The following is a 15,719-nucleotide window of genomic DNA, read 5'->3' as shown; positions in this document are numbered from 1 at the left end:
ATCTCCGCCTCTTTTTGGCTACAATTCGGGGGGAGTATATTAGGGTCCTTGGGAGGGACCCTGTTTCCATGACTGTTGCATTCCCTGGTTTATGTGGCTGGAAGATACAGCCTCTCGATGTTTTCAGGCTGGGAAACCAAAGACCTTTGCCTTTACCCAGTTGCTCTCGGCCGTAGCCCAAAACATTGCTGTCCATCCGTGTTGTTGAAGCACGGAGCAGTTACATAACTTGTCCAAAAATCCAAATGAAGTCATATGGCGTGAGTCTGTTGATCTGTGTGCGGGGAGGTGTGTTGGTATCATCCTTTGATGTGTGGGATTGCAGGGGGCCGTGATTTTGCATTCCATTAATTAGGTGCACAATGAATTGTGCAGCTGAGTGGAGCCAAACCGGTACCGTTGTGCGTTTGCAGACAGGACGGGTTTGCACGGCCACTAACGGCTCAGTCCTGTCACTGCCTCTAATAGCTCCCTTCTGCTTTGGATGAAGCTATAACGGAAAAAAGAGGCTTATTTCCTTAGTTGGTTTCCCTTCTCGAAGTCCCCGAGTGCGTTGCTCAGGTTAGACTTGGGGCAAATGAGGGGATTAGGCTGCGAACATGAGCAGCGCCTGCCCTGTCCAGGAGCCCCGGCCTCGTGCAAGAGGAGGCTGTAAGACCCCCAGCGAGAAGGAGGGTGCCAGGGGGAGGCCAGCAGGAAGTCCTCGGAGTGGCGTGGATGGGCAGCGTGGCTCGGTGGGGAGGGGTGTGGGCTCTGGAATGAGGCACACCCAGGGTTGAATCCTAGGGCCTTGCGCATGTCACTTACCCTTCATCAGCTCGGTCTCCTCCGTAGAATGGACATGGTAACAGCACTTATGTCACGGGGCTGTGGAGCGGGCTACACAAAATCACGGAGTTAGTGTCGAGTCAACTCCATCTTGGCAGATGGGCCGTCGGGGGTCTCTGGGGGAAGACCTAAATGGCAGGTTTATGTGTTGAGGGGAAATAAAGTCGTGACAGAAGGAAACATTCGGGCACAGGCTCCCTCATCTTGGTGCGGGAAAAGCTAATGCTGGGATGAGCCAACCTGGATGGGACCGGGGCAGTGGGGGAGAGATGTCAGCCTCGCCTGTGTGACTTGGGAGGACCTTTGTGTAGCTCTGCTCAGTCATTTGCTCTGTGGTTATCCAGGGGGGCCGCATGGCATCTCGTAGCGTCCGCAGGCATTTTAGATGTGTCTCAGTAAATCTAGGACCCCCTTCTTTTCTAACGTGGAGGCACCCCTCCCTCCATCCATGGCTGTGCATTTCTGCTTCCACACGTAACTTTCTTTATCTAGGGAAACATGTGTTTGTTGTTTTATGGACCCCGTGTAATTTCTTACGTGGTTTATGCAAACGTGGGTGTGTTTTCTACCATGCTGAGATCTTTGGGTGAAAAGGGGTGTGGAACGCCATGCACTGGGCAGGCGTGCCATCTTCCGGGTGATGATGGAGAGATGGAGAGATGATTGGAGAGATGACCAGATGCGAGCAGGTGCGTTTCCACCAGTACTAGTGAGCGGGGAGAGCTCGAAGCTAGGCCTGAGTGCGTTAAGGGTCCACAGTACTAAGACACAGGTGTGCATATAGAGTTTTGCCCAAAGGGCCCCGTAGGCATGGCCTTGCGTTCTGTTGGCAAATGGATGGGCTGTCCTGAGCCTGCCTCCAGGTTTGCTCGGGGCCGAAGGCTGGGGAGACTGAGGCTGGGAACCCTGACACCCTCAGGCTGTGTGGGAGTCGTCTCTCAGAAACCTCACAACCCCTCCCTTGAAGAGGAGCCTGGTCTCCCAGTCTCAGGGTCTCGGTCTTCTACCTGCCTGTCTTTCGGGATCTCTCAGTGTCTGTCTGTCTCTTATTTGCTCTAGTCGAGGTATACACTGATCCTGCCCACATTAGAGGAGGTGGAGGTTTGCATCTGGTCTGGACTTTAAGAGGTATGGGGGCCAGAGGGAACTTGGTTTGGGGGTCAGGGGAAAGAGCCGGGGGGGGTGGCGGTTAGAGACTATTCAGAGAGTGGGCTCCTGAGAGCCAAGGAGCAGAGAAGGAGGAGGTGGGTCAGGCTTCCACTGGGAAACCAAGAGGCTAACAGAGTCTCGGGGCCTGGATCACTTCCGCCATGGGCGACCGCTGGGTTCGGGGGCGGAGGCCCCGGTGGCCTGGAGGGTCAGGCACTCAGTGGATGGGGGGTACTTTTCCCAGCCCTTGGAAAAACAAAGAGCGGATCGGGTAGTAAAACAAAAGCAAAGGAGACCTGGAAGCACCTGACAGCCCTAATTCATCACGGCCCAAGTTTTTTCCTGTGTTCCCATTATATTTGTTTGTAAAAGTGGAAATCAATTTTGAAGGTAATTTTCTGGAAAGAATGGAAGGGAGGTGGGAGGGCCGGATAAGGCAGAGATGGTAAAAGGAAAAATTTAGGCCAGGCACAGCCCAGGGGCAGCTCTTGGCAAGGTGAAAGAAAATTGCATATTCAATCTCCATCCATGAATCTCCCTCACTGCTGCCCGCCTCCTGCTTGAAAACAATGAAGGCTTTTTCCCAACGCTGGGCAGGGCCTCGGTATCAGCCCCACTTTAACTTCAGGGTCATTAATTCCCTGATTATTGAAGGAGAAGAGAGGGTTGCAGCACCTTCAATTCCAAAGGCACACCCCCCCCCCCATGTGATCAAGCCCGGGCTGGGGTGGGGCGGGGGGCAGCCCGGGTGAGGTGAGGTGGTGTTGCAGAAGACCAGAGGGGTGGGGAGGGAGGAAATGGGGAGCCAACTGGACTGGGGGGAAGGAAGCCAGGAGGAGGGTGGAAGAAGGCAGTCATTACTGCATACCTCTGTTGTGTTGTTATTGCAAATTAAAAGTAGCATGTTCCACTCCACAGCTATCTTTGGGGAGGGAGGGGCACCGAGGGAGGTGGGGGATCTTATCATTGCTTCTTCAGCAGACCAGCCGTGGTGTCACCGTGTGAGGTGACATTTGAATTTACAATTCCGCTGAGAAAAGCCATTAATTCACAAATTAACATTTCTCCCTCTCCCTCTCTCTTTAACACTCTCTCCCTCTCTCACATGGATGTGCAAGCAATTGAAAAGACAAAGGAAATAGCCTTAAGGAAGAGACTTTACTGCTAGTCTGTCTGTGCCGAGATTGCTCCCCCTGCTTCCAGATAGATAAACCAATTACCTGAGCAGCCCTGCTCCTGGCCGCCCGCGATCGCCTCCTTTTGTGGGCTGCCTCCATGGCTGGATCACACTCGGTGTATCTCATTAATGTAAACCAGGCATGCCCTGGCCACCGGTCTCTCTTCCTCACTCTTTCTGGAGGGGCAGCGGGAGGAGTGCCAGTGTCAGAAAAGGCAGATGAGGAGGACCCCGGGGAAGAGGAGAGGCTGCACTGCCCGGCTGCCAGGCCCTGGGACTTGGGGTGCGCCCACAGTCCCAGAGGAGGTGATGGGGGAAGCCTGCAGGTGAGCATTCCTTGGTAGGCTGGCGTGGGCGGACGCTTAGAGGCAGAGGCAGGGGCCAGAGCCTGACTCGCCCAGGCCCACAGGGCCGTTTTCTGTGGCCTTTTGGTCCAGATGCAGAGGACTGGCAGAAGCAGAGAGGGACCCACGCACTCCTTGCACGGGAAGAGCTTAGGGAAGTTTTGTTGAGTATACACCATTTAGCGGGCCAGGATTCGGCCCGAAGGAGCTGGTAGGGGTGCCGAGGAGGGTCCGGAAGACTCCCTGAGGCTGTACCTTGTTGCAGATTCCTTAACCTAAACCCAGGACTGGAGCACAGTTATGTCTGTTTGCCACCTAACCCTTACACCTGTACCGAGCCATCCGCTTCCCTTCTCAGAGAGCACTCACCCAGCAGGGTGGCCGGGGTGGCAGTGTGCTCTCAGAACTCTGGCGTGAGTCTACATCGCGGGCGACGGAATCGCAGAACCTCTTTTGGTTTTTACTCTCCTCCAGGCCCTGGCCAGGGACTGTAAGAAAACATTATATTGGCAGAGGGAAGCTGAGCAGAGTTTGAGTTTCTCAAAGGAGACGAGGACGTATTCTGTGGATTATTGCTGGGATTATATGATTCCACATGCACGATAGTACTTAGCCCGGGTCACGGATTCTGCGCCTCATGAGGCAGGTCCTATGAGAGTCCAGAAACCAAATGCACATGAAGGTAGTCATTTGTCTAGACAAGCGCCCGAGTTTAACTGCATCAACACAACTCAACCTATGTTCGTTTTCCAACAAATATTCAAAACCTGGCTACTGTCCACGCCAGTCCAAGAAAGAGCTAAGCTTCAAAGGTCAGCATTCACTAAGCCACCAAAAAAAAAAAAAAAAAAAAATCCACTCATGAACACACGTTCATTGTTATGATTATATCTTCCTAGTAACCTGGGAAATTAGACCGTTCATACCTGAGGGGGGAGTTTTTCTATCTTAGTTGGATCACATATTTTAGCCAAACTTTCTGGGTAATGTTGGCCATGAGCCTGTTGAACACCGACCATGTCGTTATACAGAGGTAGGGGTAGGTCATGCTGATATTTTCTTAAGACCTTTTTCCTTGTCATCTGTGCTTACGTGGACTTACGTGTGTCTGTGGGGAAGCCCTAGGACTTAGCCATGGCTGTGTGCAGTGGACATAGGTGCCTGAATTGCACATAAGTCTCTGCGTTTACGCCAGAGACTGGCAGCCAAATCATTAACCAGAGCAGTCTCCAGGCCAGTTCATGCTGCTGTGGATAAAGAGTTCCGTTTGGTTGTTTGAGGAAGTATGTTGAGGTTTAGCACGAAAGAGAATTTTTTTCATAAGGTGCCAAAAGGTCGGAATAGGTAGGTAGACTCTCCCCCCACCCCCACCCCCCAGGAGAGAAGGTACAGATTTGCAGTCGAGGGGCCTGTATGTGTCCCTCCGCCACTGGAGCTTGTGCTGGGGGAACCACAGCATTGCAACTTTTCCAGCAAGGGCCGCCTCCTGCCCCCACCCCCGCATCTGTGCACTGCTGCCCACCGCGCACACGCGCCCGTCTTGTCAGACTAGGTCTTCGCCTCCGAGTCTTCCACTCGGTGACTACCTTCCAGCCCTGCCGGTAGGCATCGTTCTCCTTCCTCCACCGGCAAGGGCACCAAGCAAGAAATCCGCTGCCTCAGCTCTGCCCTTCTCCCCCAAGTGCAGGCTAGGGATGCAGGAGGGAGGAGCCGGGCCCTGCTGCTCTCGGGCTCACCTTCCCAGGCGCCTCCTCCTCTGCAGGCCGGGGAGGGGGCAGCTGGGAAGCGCAGGGGCGTGGGGGACACTTCAGAGAAAGGGTCCGGAAGGCAGGTAGGCTGGGGAGACCCCGAGTGCTGCTGCCGGAGGGGTGGATCCGAGCAGCCTCCGGACCTTGGCTGGCTGCCCGCGGAGGAGCCCTGAGCTCAGGGCGGGACCCCTTCCCTGCCTGCCTTCGCCAGGGCCATGGTGGCCACAGGACTCTCCCGGACCCTCTCCATTCTGCCCTGTGTGGGGGGTGAAAAGGCAAGGAGGCTTGGGGGAGGGCCGGACCTGGCTCTGGGGCTGGGAGACAGATCACGAGCCTCAGAGCCGAGTTGCAGCAGCGCCAGTAATTCAAACCATCCTGACCCTTCGGTGAACCCGAACCTGCTGACCTTGACAACACCAGACAAGGGAGGCCTCACAAACCTCAACCTGCACGAAGGCCTCGCCTTCTCTCCCTCCCGTACTTGGAGCCCTGTGGCCCAGCCTCCAGGTGGCTCCTAATTTGGCTGTCCCCACCAAATGTCAGCATCTCTGCCTCCCTGAAGTACCCGCCCGTCCGCCTGCCTGCCTCAAAGCACCCTCTGTGCTTGGCTCACAAGCACATGGGCAGTACATGGGCATCTCACGGGGTGGGGGTGGGGGGGTGGGCTGCAGGGCCAGGTCCAGGAATTCTCCTTTAAATAGGGCTTTTAAAAAAAGGTTTATTTATTTTTGAGAGAGAGTGAGAGAGAGACACAGAGAACACAAGCAGGGGAGCAGCAGAGAGAGAGGGAGAGAGAGAATCCTAAGCAGGTTCCCAGCTGTTAGCGCAGAGCCCAACTCAGGGCTCCATCCCAGGAACGCAAGATCATGAGCTGAGTGGAAATCAAGGGCCGAATGCTTAACTGACTGAGCCACCCAGGCGCCCGTAAATTGGGCTTTTATGCCTTGCCCGTTCTCCTCCTGCCTGAGGCTTCATCTTTTCTAGAAACATGGCGTGTGTGTGTGTGTGTGTGTGTGTGTGCGCGCGTGCGCGGTCTGAGTGCACACAGGGGCAGGGATAAAATGTGATGGAGACAGAGCGGACAGAGGAGGGAAGAAAAGCCGGAGGAAAGCAGCCACAGGAACCTGCATTAAAGTAAATGCAGTTTATGAAGTTTATGCTTTCCTCCTAGGGAGAGCTGGATTCTATCCAACAGCCTCTCAGAGCCTGGCAAACAGCTCCTGAAGCAGAAAGTGCGGGCAGGAGCTCAAGCAAGCCAGTGACAGAGGGAGAGATGCGTGGACACATACACTCTTTCTCTCTCTCCTCCCCACCAGGTCTCCCGAGGCCACTGCAAAGTCTGGGACGGCAGGGTGGGGGTGGGGGTTGGTGTGTTTGGTGCGAGTGATTCCAGGACCTTCACTTTCTTTCCCTCTCACTTCCCCAGCCCCCCACCTCATCTCCTTTGGTGGCGTGGCCAACCCAGACACACGGGCAACGTGGACGCCTGGGTGGACTGGTGGTGTGGCAAGCTGGGCCGAGGGTAATGTGGGCAGTGTGGACCCCGGGGCAGCCGGCTGGTGGAAGCTGCCCCGGGTGAGGGACAGCGCAGTGAGGATGGTCTTGGGGTGGTAGGCGTGAGGCCTAAGTAGTAGAAAGGACCAGAACGTGGTCTCCCAGGGAGCTGCCTTTTTTTTCTGAGGCTGGGATTCATTTTCTCCGGTACCTTGGTCTAGGCCAACTGGGTACCTTGCAGCTACTGAAGACAGCTGCTGGAGTCTCTTAAGCAGAAACGATTAGCAACCGTATTTTTTCTGGGAATTCAGAGGAAACAAATGGTTGACAAGGTTAGGATACCAGCGTTCTCAGAGGGACTTACAAGCAAGGTGGGATAGCTGCCCTTCTAGACCTTTCTTCGTGTGCACAGGCACGCAGGTTCGTGTGTGCGTACACTAATAATATGTAAGTGGGCCTTGACTTTAGAGGAAAGGGGAGTGTCCGGTAAAGGGTGTCACTCGGCCCGGGTGGGGGCATGGCGCTCCCTTGCCCCTGTGCCTCATCTGGGGATGGGAAGTGGGGAGAAGAAGTCTGGCTCCCGCCTCTTCCTGGGAACTCTGTCCCTGTTCAAGTTCTGCCAGAAGCTGGGACAGAGGAGGACAGCAGAGGTAGAGTCATCCGAAGGCAGGGCGTCCAGAGAAGAGTCAGAGGGAAAGTGGGCAGAAATTGCTGATTGCGGAGGATGCTCTGGAAGCCAGGAGATGCCAGGCATGGAGGGAGGCAGAAACTGGCCAAGGATGGCTCTCGCCCTTTCTCTCCCCTTCTCTCCCCTTTCCCTTCCCTCCTTCCCTTATCCCTCCCCTCTTCCCGCCACACATCTTTATTGGTTCCGGTAATAGCGTTGATTTGCATGTCAGGCAAAGCCTTGCTACACACACAAAAAGAAAACCCCAGCCGTGGCGGTGTGGCAGTGTCAGCTCTCGCTGTTGTTCGACAGTGTAAAATTAAATTAATAAAGCCCCCAACACAGGAAAACATAACAGGAAATTAATGGCCTTTACTGTCGCTCTGATGCAGTCATTTGCAACCCTGCTTTCCGCACCAAAGACTTCATAAATGCAAGCAGTTTCTCTAAACAAGCATACTTAGGGCGGCCTGGTATGTAATTTTTCGCCTTGCTTGTGTCCTTTGAGCTAACAAAGCCCCCTTCCCTCCCGGCTCCAGAGAGGTTTCTAACTGGTTCTGGCCCCAGCTGGAACCCAGCACCAGGCAGGAGGCCCCAGCCCCTCCCTGAGAGCCCACGTAGGGCTGAAGGAGGACACAGGTCCCACACAGACAGACCCTCTGCCAGCCCCCTTTCCCCACTGGCGGCCGGGGAGCCTGGAGTCCCAGCCTCGGCCAGCAAAAAGACACAGTACATGCTCTCAGGCAGGAAAGCTGATCACTCTGGGAAGTCACCCAGTCCCACCCAGTACTCACCCCTCCCCTTTCTCCGTGCATTTCAGTTTTCTCTCCACTACCTGTTTACTCCCCTCCCATCACTGGCTCTGGCCTTCCCTTCCCTCCAGCTTCATCTCTACCTGCTTATCCTCCTTCTACTTCATATATGAGTCGCACACACTCATGCTGGCTGTGCGTTGGCCGTGGGTGCCCACGCCCTTCTTTGCTACAGGTAACCCCGGGGCTTCTAGGAGGAGCAAAGGGACCTCTTACTCAGAAGGGGGAAAGTAACCGAACTGGCATAAATTCTCCGTGGAGTTCTAGGTCTCCCCTTATCTCCCTCTTATCTACTGTTTGCTTACAAAATATGAGGGCCCTAAGTGATCATTCAGGCCATCCCTCTGTCCTTGGGCAAATTTTCTATAAACCATTTCAGAGGGCTGAGAGCCTATGGTTTTGCTTTGGTGTGTAAATAGTGGAATATTGACAAAACTTACACTTACTTCTTTGGGGAGCTGTGTATCAATGCAGGCCCAGGTGCCCACTGTGTTGGGATGTATGAGAGGGACACGTAATGAGGACTTGGGTCTCCAGGAACGTACAATCTGCTGGGGGAGGCAAGGCTATCACACATCAGACAATAAGCTCTTAATTAAATGCTAAACCATGTGGCTGAGCATCCAATAGGAATCCGAGGAAGTGGCTAGAAGGGCAAGCAGGAGATGGGACTTGAGCCTGGGAGTGGCCAAGATGCAGACAGACTGTCTCCAGAGACCCCCTCCCGTGTGGAGGGGGGCCCAGTGGCTGTGCTGAGGGTGGTGACAAGGCAAAGCCTCAGATTCTTGAAGGTCATCTGGTCTTATCTGCCACTCACATAGGACTCTCCCTTCCAGCAGTTCTGCATGACAGGCCACTGCCCCTGCCTGGACATAGGACATAGATGGACGGTTGTCATTGTTAGCACCACTGCCTTTATACTGAGTCCCGGTAGTGTTGAGGGAAACACCTTGGAATCCGAATGTCTGGATGTGGGGTCTATCTCTACTCCTTGCTTGCTGTGGGACCTTTGGCTATTTACATAATCTCTCTGAATCTCAGTTTCCTCATCTTTAAAATAGCGACGACAATATTAACTCCTTATTAGAGTGGTGGTAAAGATCTTCCTTTGACACTCTCTCTTTTCTCCCTCCCTCCCACCCTTCCTTCCATTCGTTCCACCTGATTTGCTGAGTGCCTGGAAAAACACTGGGCTGAGCCCTGGGTGGATTTTAGTTTCCTGCACTTGAGGAAGGTTTTTCACCATCCTGGTTACCCATCTCTGAGTTCATTCTTGACAGTCAAAGTCCCTCCTACGTGAACACTGAACTCTACAGACAGTCTAGCCAATGCCAAGATCAGTAGAACCATTGCCGCTCTCCATCTGGAGAGTCTGCGTCCATACGGTAGCCTAAGATTACCTTCGATTTTTTTAGCAGCTCTGTCACACTCAAGATCATATTGAGTTCGTGGTCAACTAAAACCTCGAGATCTTTTTCACATCAATTGCTATCAAGCCAGGTCTACCCCATTCTGCACTTGTATAATTGATTTTTTTAACCTAAACATAGGGCATTCCATTTATCCCTGTTGAATTTCATCTCGTTGGTTTGGGCTCTTAATTCCACCTGATTAAGATCACAAGGATGTCTTCTGTAGCATCATCCTAGTAGGGTTTTTTTTACAAGAAGTATTGGCCTTTAAAATAAAGGAGAGGGTAAAACAGCTGACTTGATGAGATCGAGCCCCGCATTGGGCTCCCCGCTGGGTGTGGCACCTGCTTAAGATTCTCTCTCTCCTAGTCTCTCTGCTTCTCTTTCTCTCTCTCCCTCAAAATAAATAAATAAACGTCAAAAAATAAAATAAAGGAGAGACAATGCCCCACCAGCGAAAACCTCCCTTCTGGTTGCAATAAACGAATGCTTTAGGTACGATTGAGCCCAGCAGCCATCAACCATTTCACTTTTCTTCATCTTGTCCATAAAATTAGGAAGGAGATTCTTTGTGAAATGTTTACATGCACAACATCCACAGCATTTTCTTAATCGATTAAAGAATGCAATTTAAGTTGGTGAACAGATCTATATATAAAACAGGGCAGGACTGGGGTGCCTGGGTGGCTCAGTCGGTTAAGTGTCCGACTTCGGCCCAGGTCATGATCTCATAGTTCATGAGTTCGAGCCCTGCATCAGGCTCTGTGCTGACAGCTTGGAGCCTGGAGCCTGCTTCGGATTCTGTGTCTCCCTCTCTCTCTCTCTGCACCTCCCCAGCTCATGCTCGCACTCTGTCTCTGTCAAAAATAAATAGACTTAAAAAAATTTTTTTTTAAACAGGGCAGGACGATTTACAAAAGTAAATAGAATGCGGTTCTTGACTGCAGGAAGCTTCTAATCCAGTAGGGAGATTAAGTGTGTACATCACAATACAAGCAGAATGTGATAAGGGCTATGATCAAGGTATAAAGCACTACGATGAATTGTTTCTTTAAAAAAGAAAGAGCGGGGGCGCCTGGGTGGCTCAGTCGGTTAAGCAGCCGACTTTGGCCCAGGTCATGATCTCGCGGTCCGTGAGTTCGAGCCCTGCGTCGGGCTCTGTGCTGACAGCTGGGAGCCTGGAGCCTGTTTCAGATTCTGTGTCTCCCTCTCTCTGACCCTCCCCTGTTCATGCTCTGTCTCTCCCTGTCTCAAAAGTAAATAAAAAACGTTTAAAAAAATTTTTTTAAAAAGAAAAAAGAAAGAGCGTTGGGGCGCCTGGGTGCCTCAGTCAGTTAAGCATCCGACTTCGGCCCAGGTCACGATCTCGCAGTATGTGAGTTCGAGCCCCGCGTCGGGCTCTGTGCTGACTGCTCAGAGCCTGGAGCCTGTTTCAGATTCTGTGTCTCCCTCTCTCTCTGACCCTCCCCCGTTCATGCTCTGTCTCTCTCTGTCTCAAAAATAAATAAACGTTAAAAAAATTTTTAAAAAGAAAGAGCGGTTGCTTCCAACCAGGGCAGTTCAGGAGGTTCTAGTGGGGTTTGCATTTGATATCTAATCATTGATATCTAATTAATGTGCCACAACTTCTCAGTGAGCGCATACAGGTTCCAGGGCATCCATGTTCCTTCCTGGTGCCCACAGATTAACTGTATAATAATTTCTCCTATAAGATTTCCGCACCCTGGCATTAAACTTACCAAAGCGTTACTTGCAGACGCGTACCTTTCCCCCTTTTGCAGGGCAGATGGCATTGAGTTTTGTCACTGCCACGTCCTTCCATTATGACTTCTCAAGGATTATCAACAAAACATTTAGGACCCTACCTACTTTTCCCCCCAGGGTCCTGGTGCATGAATTATCTGGGTCTGGGAAAGTTAAGTCCATTGAAATTGTTAGGAGTGACCTGCCGGGCCCCCTCCTGACCTGGGCAACTCCTGCCGGTCCTGTTTTGAAGATTCTTTCTTTGAGGGAGAAGGCCAAGGCAAGCTGAGGGTCGAGAAGTTCTGCCTTGTCTCCCCCCGCCCTTTTTTTTCCTCAGTATTACCTCCCCTTCCCAAGTACTGAGCCCTAAACCTGCCTTCCTTTTTGTTCTTTCTTCAAACATAGCTATTGAAGGCCCTTTTTTGTTGTCTCAGCTTGTTCTGAGCTTTTGTCTTCCTGACAGGTTCATGCTACTCTCCTATCCATCCTTGGTTATGGTCCCCTCTTCCCATCTGTTGTGTGTCCTTTTTAAGAGGGGAAAAAAATAACTTTTGTCTGATGATCAGTGCAATACATGCTCATTGTAAAATATTTGGAAGATATAGTAAATTTTTACAAAATCACCCATAATCTCATCTCTGAGAGATAACCGCTCTTAAATTTGGCATAATCTTTATAGTCTTTTTTTTCTTCTGTGCATATATAATTTTTTATCAAAATTGGAATGATACTGTATATACAGCTTGTGTCTTGCTATTTTCACTTAACATTCCATAGGACCATTTTCACATGTCATTAAATATTCTTTGAAAACATGATTTTTTTAATGGCTGCATAATCTTCCACTGTTCGGTGTACATGTCCTTTTAAAATCTAGGCTCATCATATTTTAAAGCTTATCCGTGTGCAACAACAATGACTTTCCTTAAATGTCCTTCTCTTTCAAGCCCTCCCCCACTCCAACCCCCTTTGTTTTGTTGGGTTGATTATTTGAGCTTGTAGAGGCGGAATTTCATTTTTAGAGCACCCTGTCTTTATGGAATCATATTCCCTTGTAGAATCTCTTGCCATGGGATCACACGACCATTCTTTCCCTCCACGTGTAACAGTTTGCTTTCCTCAAGTTGGATTCTGTCCAATGCCTCCTTCCTTTGCTACTGTCACATCCAGACATGGTTGCTTTCTCCCCAGATCCCTGTCACATCCTTTTGATCAGTTTTCGTTTCTTGGTCAGAATTAAGCGGCTTGGAATAGTGAAACTGAGAACCTCAGTCCCCATCCTAACAATGACTAGCTGTGTGACATGGGAAAATTACTCAATCTTTCTGAGCCTTTTTTTTTTTTTTTGCCTTTAAGAAGGAATCATATTAAATGATCTCCATAGTAATTTACAGCTGTAAAATGCAATGACACTGAATCCAGAGTGGCAATTTCCTTTGTTGCTTCTTTTTTCTTCTAAAAGGTAAACTGTTGAGCGAGGCAAGCTAAGAATTTACCAGCCTTTATTTCTGGAATTCGGTTAGATGAATCAGTCAACATTTTTTTTTTATCACCTCAGGCCCTATGCTAGGTTTACAAAGATTAAAAAGATGGGTTTCTGCCTTTCAAACAGTCACAGTTTAGTGAGGAAAAAACCCAAACCAAACAAATAACCATGATAGGGGCACCTGGGTGGCTCAGTCAGTTGAACATCCAACTTTCGCTCAGGCCGTTCAGGATCTCATACGTCGTGAGTTCGAGCACCACGTCGGGCTCACTGCTGTCCATGCAGAGCCCGCTTCAGGTCCTCTGTCCCCCTCTCTCTCTGCCCCTCCACCACTCGTGCTCTGTCTCTCTCAAAAACAAAGAAGCATTGAGAAAAATAACCATAATATAGATTCCGAATTTGGCTCTGACACTAACTGGCCATAGTAGATAATTTGGGGCAAGTTACCTTTCTATCCCTTGGTTTCTCCACATTACGAGCTCAGCTGCCACAGGCTCATTGCCTGGGTTTGCTTCTGCCTCTTCCATGACTTGTTAGCTTCATAGCCTTAGGAAAATTCTGGAACCTGTGCACGTCCATTTCCTCACCTACAAAATGGGGATGATAGTAGAAGCTTCCTGCTTAAGTTCTGGTGCAAATTAAATGAGTTAATATACGTACAGTTATTAGCTGAGCACCTAATATAGAGTAAGCACTTAATGTTAGTTGCTGTTAGTGTAAGGATTAAATCAGCGTATATATGTTACGCATCCTGTCTGCTACTGTAATAGAAACTGGATAGATTTCAGTTATTATTATTATTTCTACAATAGAGGTTTGGATAAATGGCTATTGGAACACAGAGGAAGAAGAAATTAATACTGCGGAGGGAGGAGCTAGCCACCCTGGTGTAATTTTAAGGAAGCTCAGTCCAGAAAAGCTCATGGGACTTGGACAAGGCCATGTAACAGTGAGCGACAAAACCAGGATTTCAAACCAGATGTTACCCCTAGTCCAGCGTTATGTTAGGATGTCTAATGCAGGTTAGTGTCCCTAGAGGCACGCGGGTGCGAATGGGCACAGCAAGACTGAGGTTAGGCAGACCAGCCGGCCACCCCCACGTTCCCCCCTGCCATGAACTCACTGAGCGTTTAGAGGCTGAACTTGGTCAAGGATAGCAGGTGGTTTGCCAGGACTAGAAGGCTAGGCAGAAGCTAGTCTTGCTCCGAGCCTAAGCTTTGAGCCATATTTCCAAAGGCTTCTTCGTGCTCTCTTCTTGAGCTTGGCTTGGCCAGGGCAGACCCACAGATTGTCCAGCTTAAGGATGGGAGGCAACGGGGCACGTCACCCCACATCTCCTTGGACAGTGTTCCCGCCGGCACACTCTCCAAGCCTGGCCCTTGCAGCCCTTCCCAGTACAGGGCAGCCCTGTTCCTGCCAATTTCTCCTTTCCTCCAAGCTTCCCCTCTTCCTTCCATCTCCCCCGCCTCTTCCCCCCTCCACTCCCCTTTCCTCCCCTTCCCTCTTCACTCCCTCACACTTTTCCCTCTCTTTCCCCCTATCCTCTGCCCTCCCCCTGGCATGAATCCCGGCTCTTTCCCTGGATGAAAGCGGCCCACTCCTCGCTGGGAAAGGCCGCCCCGCTGCATCCGCTGCATCCGTGGGAGGGCCCGGTGCCGCGTGGGGGTGGGGCCGGGGCCGCACCGGCGGCTGCCCTGAATGACAAGCGGGGATATTGATCGCATTCTGAACTCAGCCCAGCCGATAGAAGGTAATTAATGACTCCATTTGCCTCAGTACCGAGGAGAACAATTGAGTTTGAAACTGCAACAACTGGCAGCTGGGGGTGAACCCCTCAGAGGGGGAAGGTAGTGTTAGAGGAGCCAGGGAGGGGCGCAGAGGCCACCTTCGGGGCGTTAGCCCAGAACCCCCACCCCAACCACCGCTAGCCCCTGCTCCTCCCTTGTGCCCAGGCCCTAGGGGCCGAGGCCCATCACCCACCTTCCCACTTCCATGCCTTTCTCTTTTCTTCCTGCATCACTTTTCCCCCCGGCTCATTTTCTGTCTTGGGATGAAACAAGACTTCCTTTCCCCCAGATTGCTTCCTGTCAGCTGTACGATCTCGCACATCTCCCTCAACTTGCTCCCTCATTTGTAAAACTGAACTAATGGTATCTCTTTTTGGCAAGTGTTCTGTGGAAATTGGAGATAATGTGAGGAAAGCAGTGGAGCCTGCCCAGTACATAGTTAGTGTCCGTAAATGATGGTGATGCTGATCTTTGACAAAGAAGGTAACTTTGGTGGCGTAGAACTTTGGGGTTAGACATCCCCGAGTTCAAATCCAGGATAATGTTGAACAAATAAGTTTGCCTCTCATCTGAAGAATGAGAAGAAGAAGTACGTTGTAAAGTTGGGTGGATTTAATGAGTGTATGTGAAAGCCCTAATATTGTCAGTTTCCCCACAGACAGGTGTATTTGGGCTCACAAAACTGAGGTTAGTATAGCTCTTTGCTAGACTTTAAAAGAATTCCTCTCAAAGGCCTGATTCCTACTTCTTGGGATTTGGGAGGTGACACTTGTTCGTCCCCCCCTTAATTCTGTAGACTTTGGTGAGCCTTGGGGCTTTCTGACCAAGGAAATGGCATGATTTCATTCTGTCTCTAATCATCACCCCACCCATCTTTTGGTCAGTGCACAAGAACTTCTCCTGTCCCTTGCGGTGACTACTTTCAGAACTCAGGTAGTATGTCTTCACACAAGGAGCTCAGAACACTTCTGTTCCTAGCCCTGCTCCCTGCGACATGGTGTTCACTAGCCTCCCTCCTGCCCAAGCTGCAGGGACCTCACTGGACAACACTATTCATGATTGGCCTAGCCTG

General features: G+C 51.0%; 1 protein-coding gene across 2 annotated transcripts in view; it reads left to right on the top strand.

Annotated features, from left to right (window-relative positions):
• The window catches only part of PAX2 (paired box 2), a 77,487-nt gene that overhangs the window by 35,970 nt on the left and 25,798 nt on the right, over window positions 1-15,719 (top strand). The window contains exon 6 of one of the 2 annotated variants that reach the window (XM_081790473.1): window positions 1,888-1,956. The exons of the other annotated variant lie outside the window; for it this stretch is intronic. Within the exon in view, the coding sequence (XP_081646599.1) occupies window positions 1,888-1,956 (69 nt within the window). The remainder of the gene's footprint in view (window positions 1-1,887; window positions 1,957-15,719) is intronic. 2 annotated transcript variants of the gene reach the window in all.

The sequence above is a fragment of the Panthera onca genome, chromosome D2, assembly GCF_046562875.1.
Source record: "Panthera onca isolate mPanOnc1 chromosome D2, mPanOnc1 haplotype 2, whole genome shotgun sequence".
NCBI classification, from domain to species: domain Eukaryota; kingdom Metazoa; phylum Chordata; class Mammalia; order Carnivora; family Felidae; genus Panthera; species Panthera onca.
The sequence above is the reverse complement of the archived record's forward strand: the minus strand, read 5'-3'. Positions and strand labels throughout refer to the sequence as shown.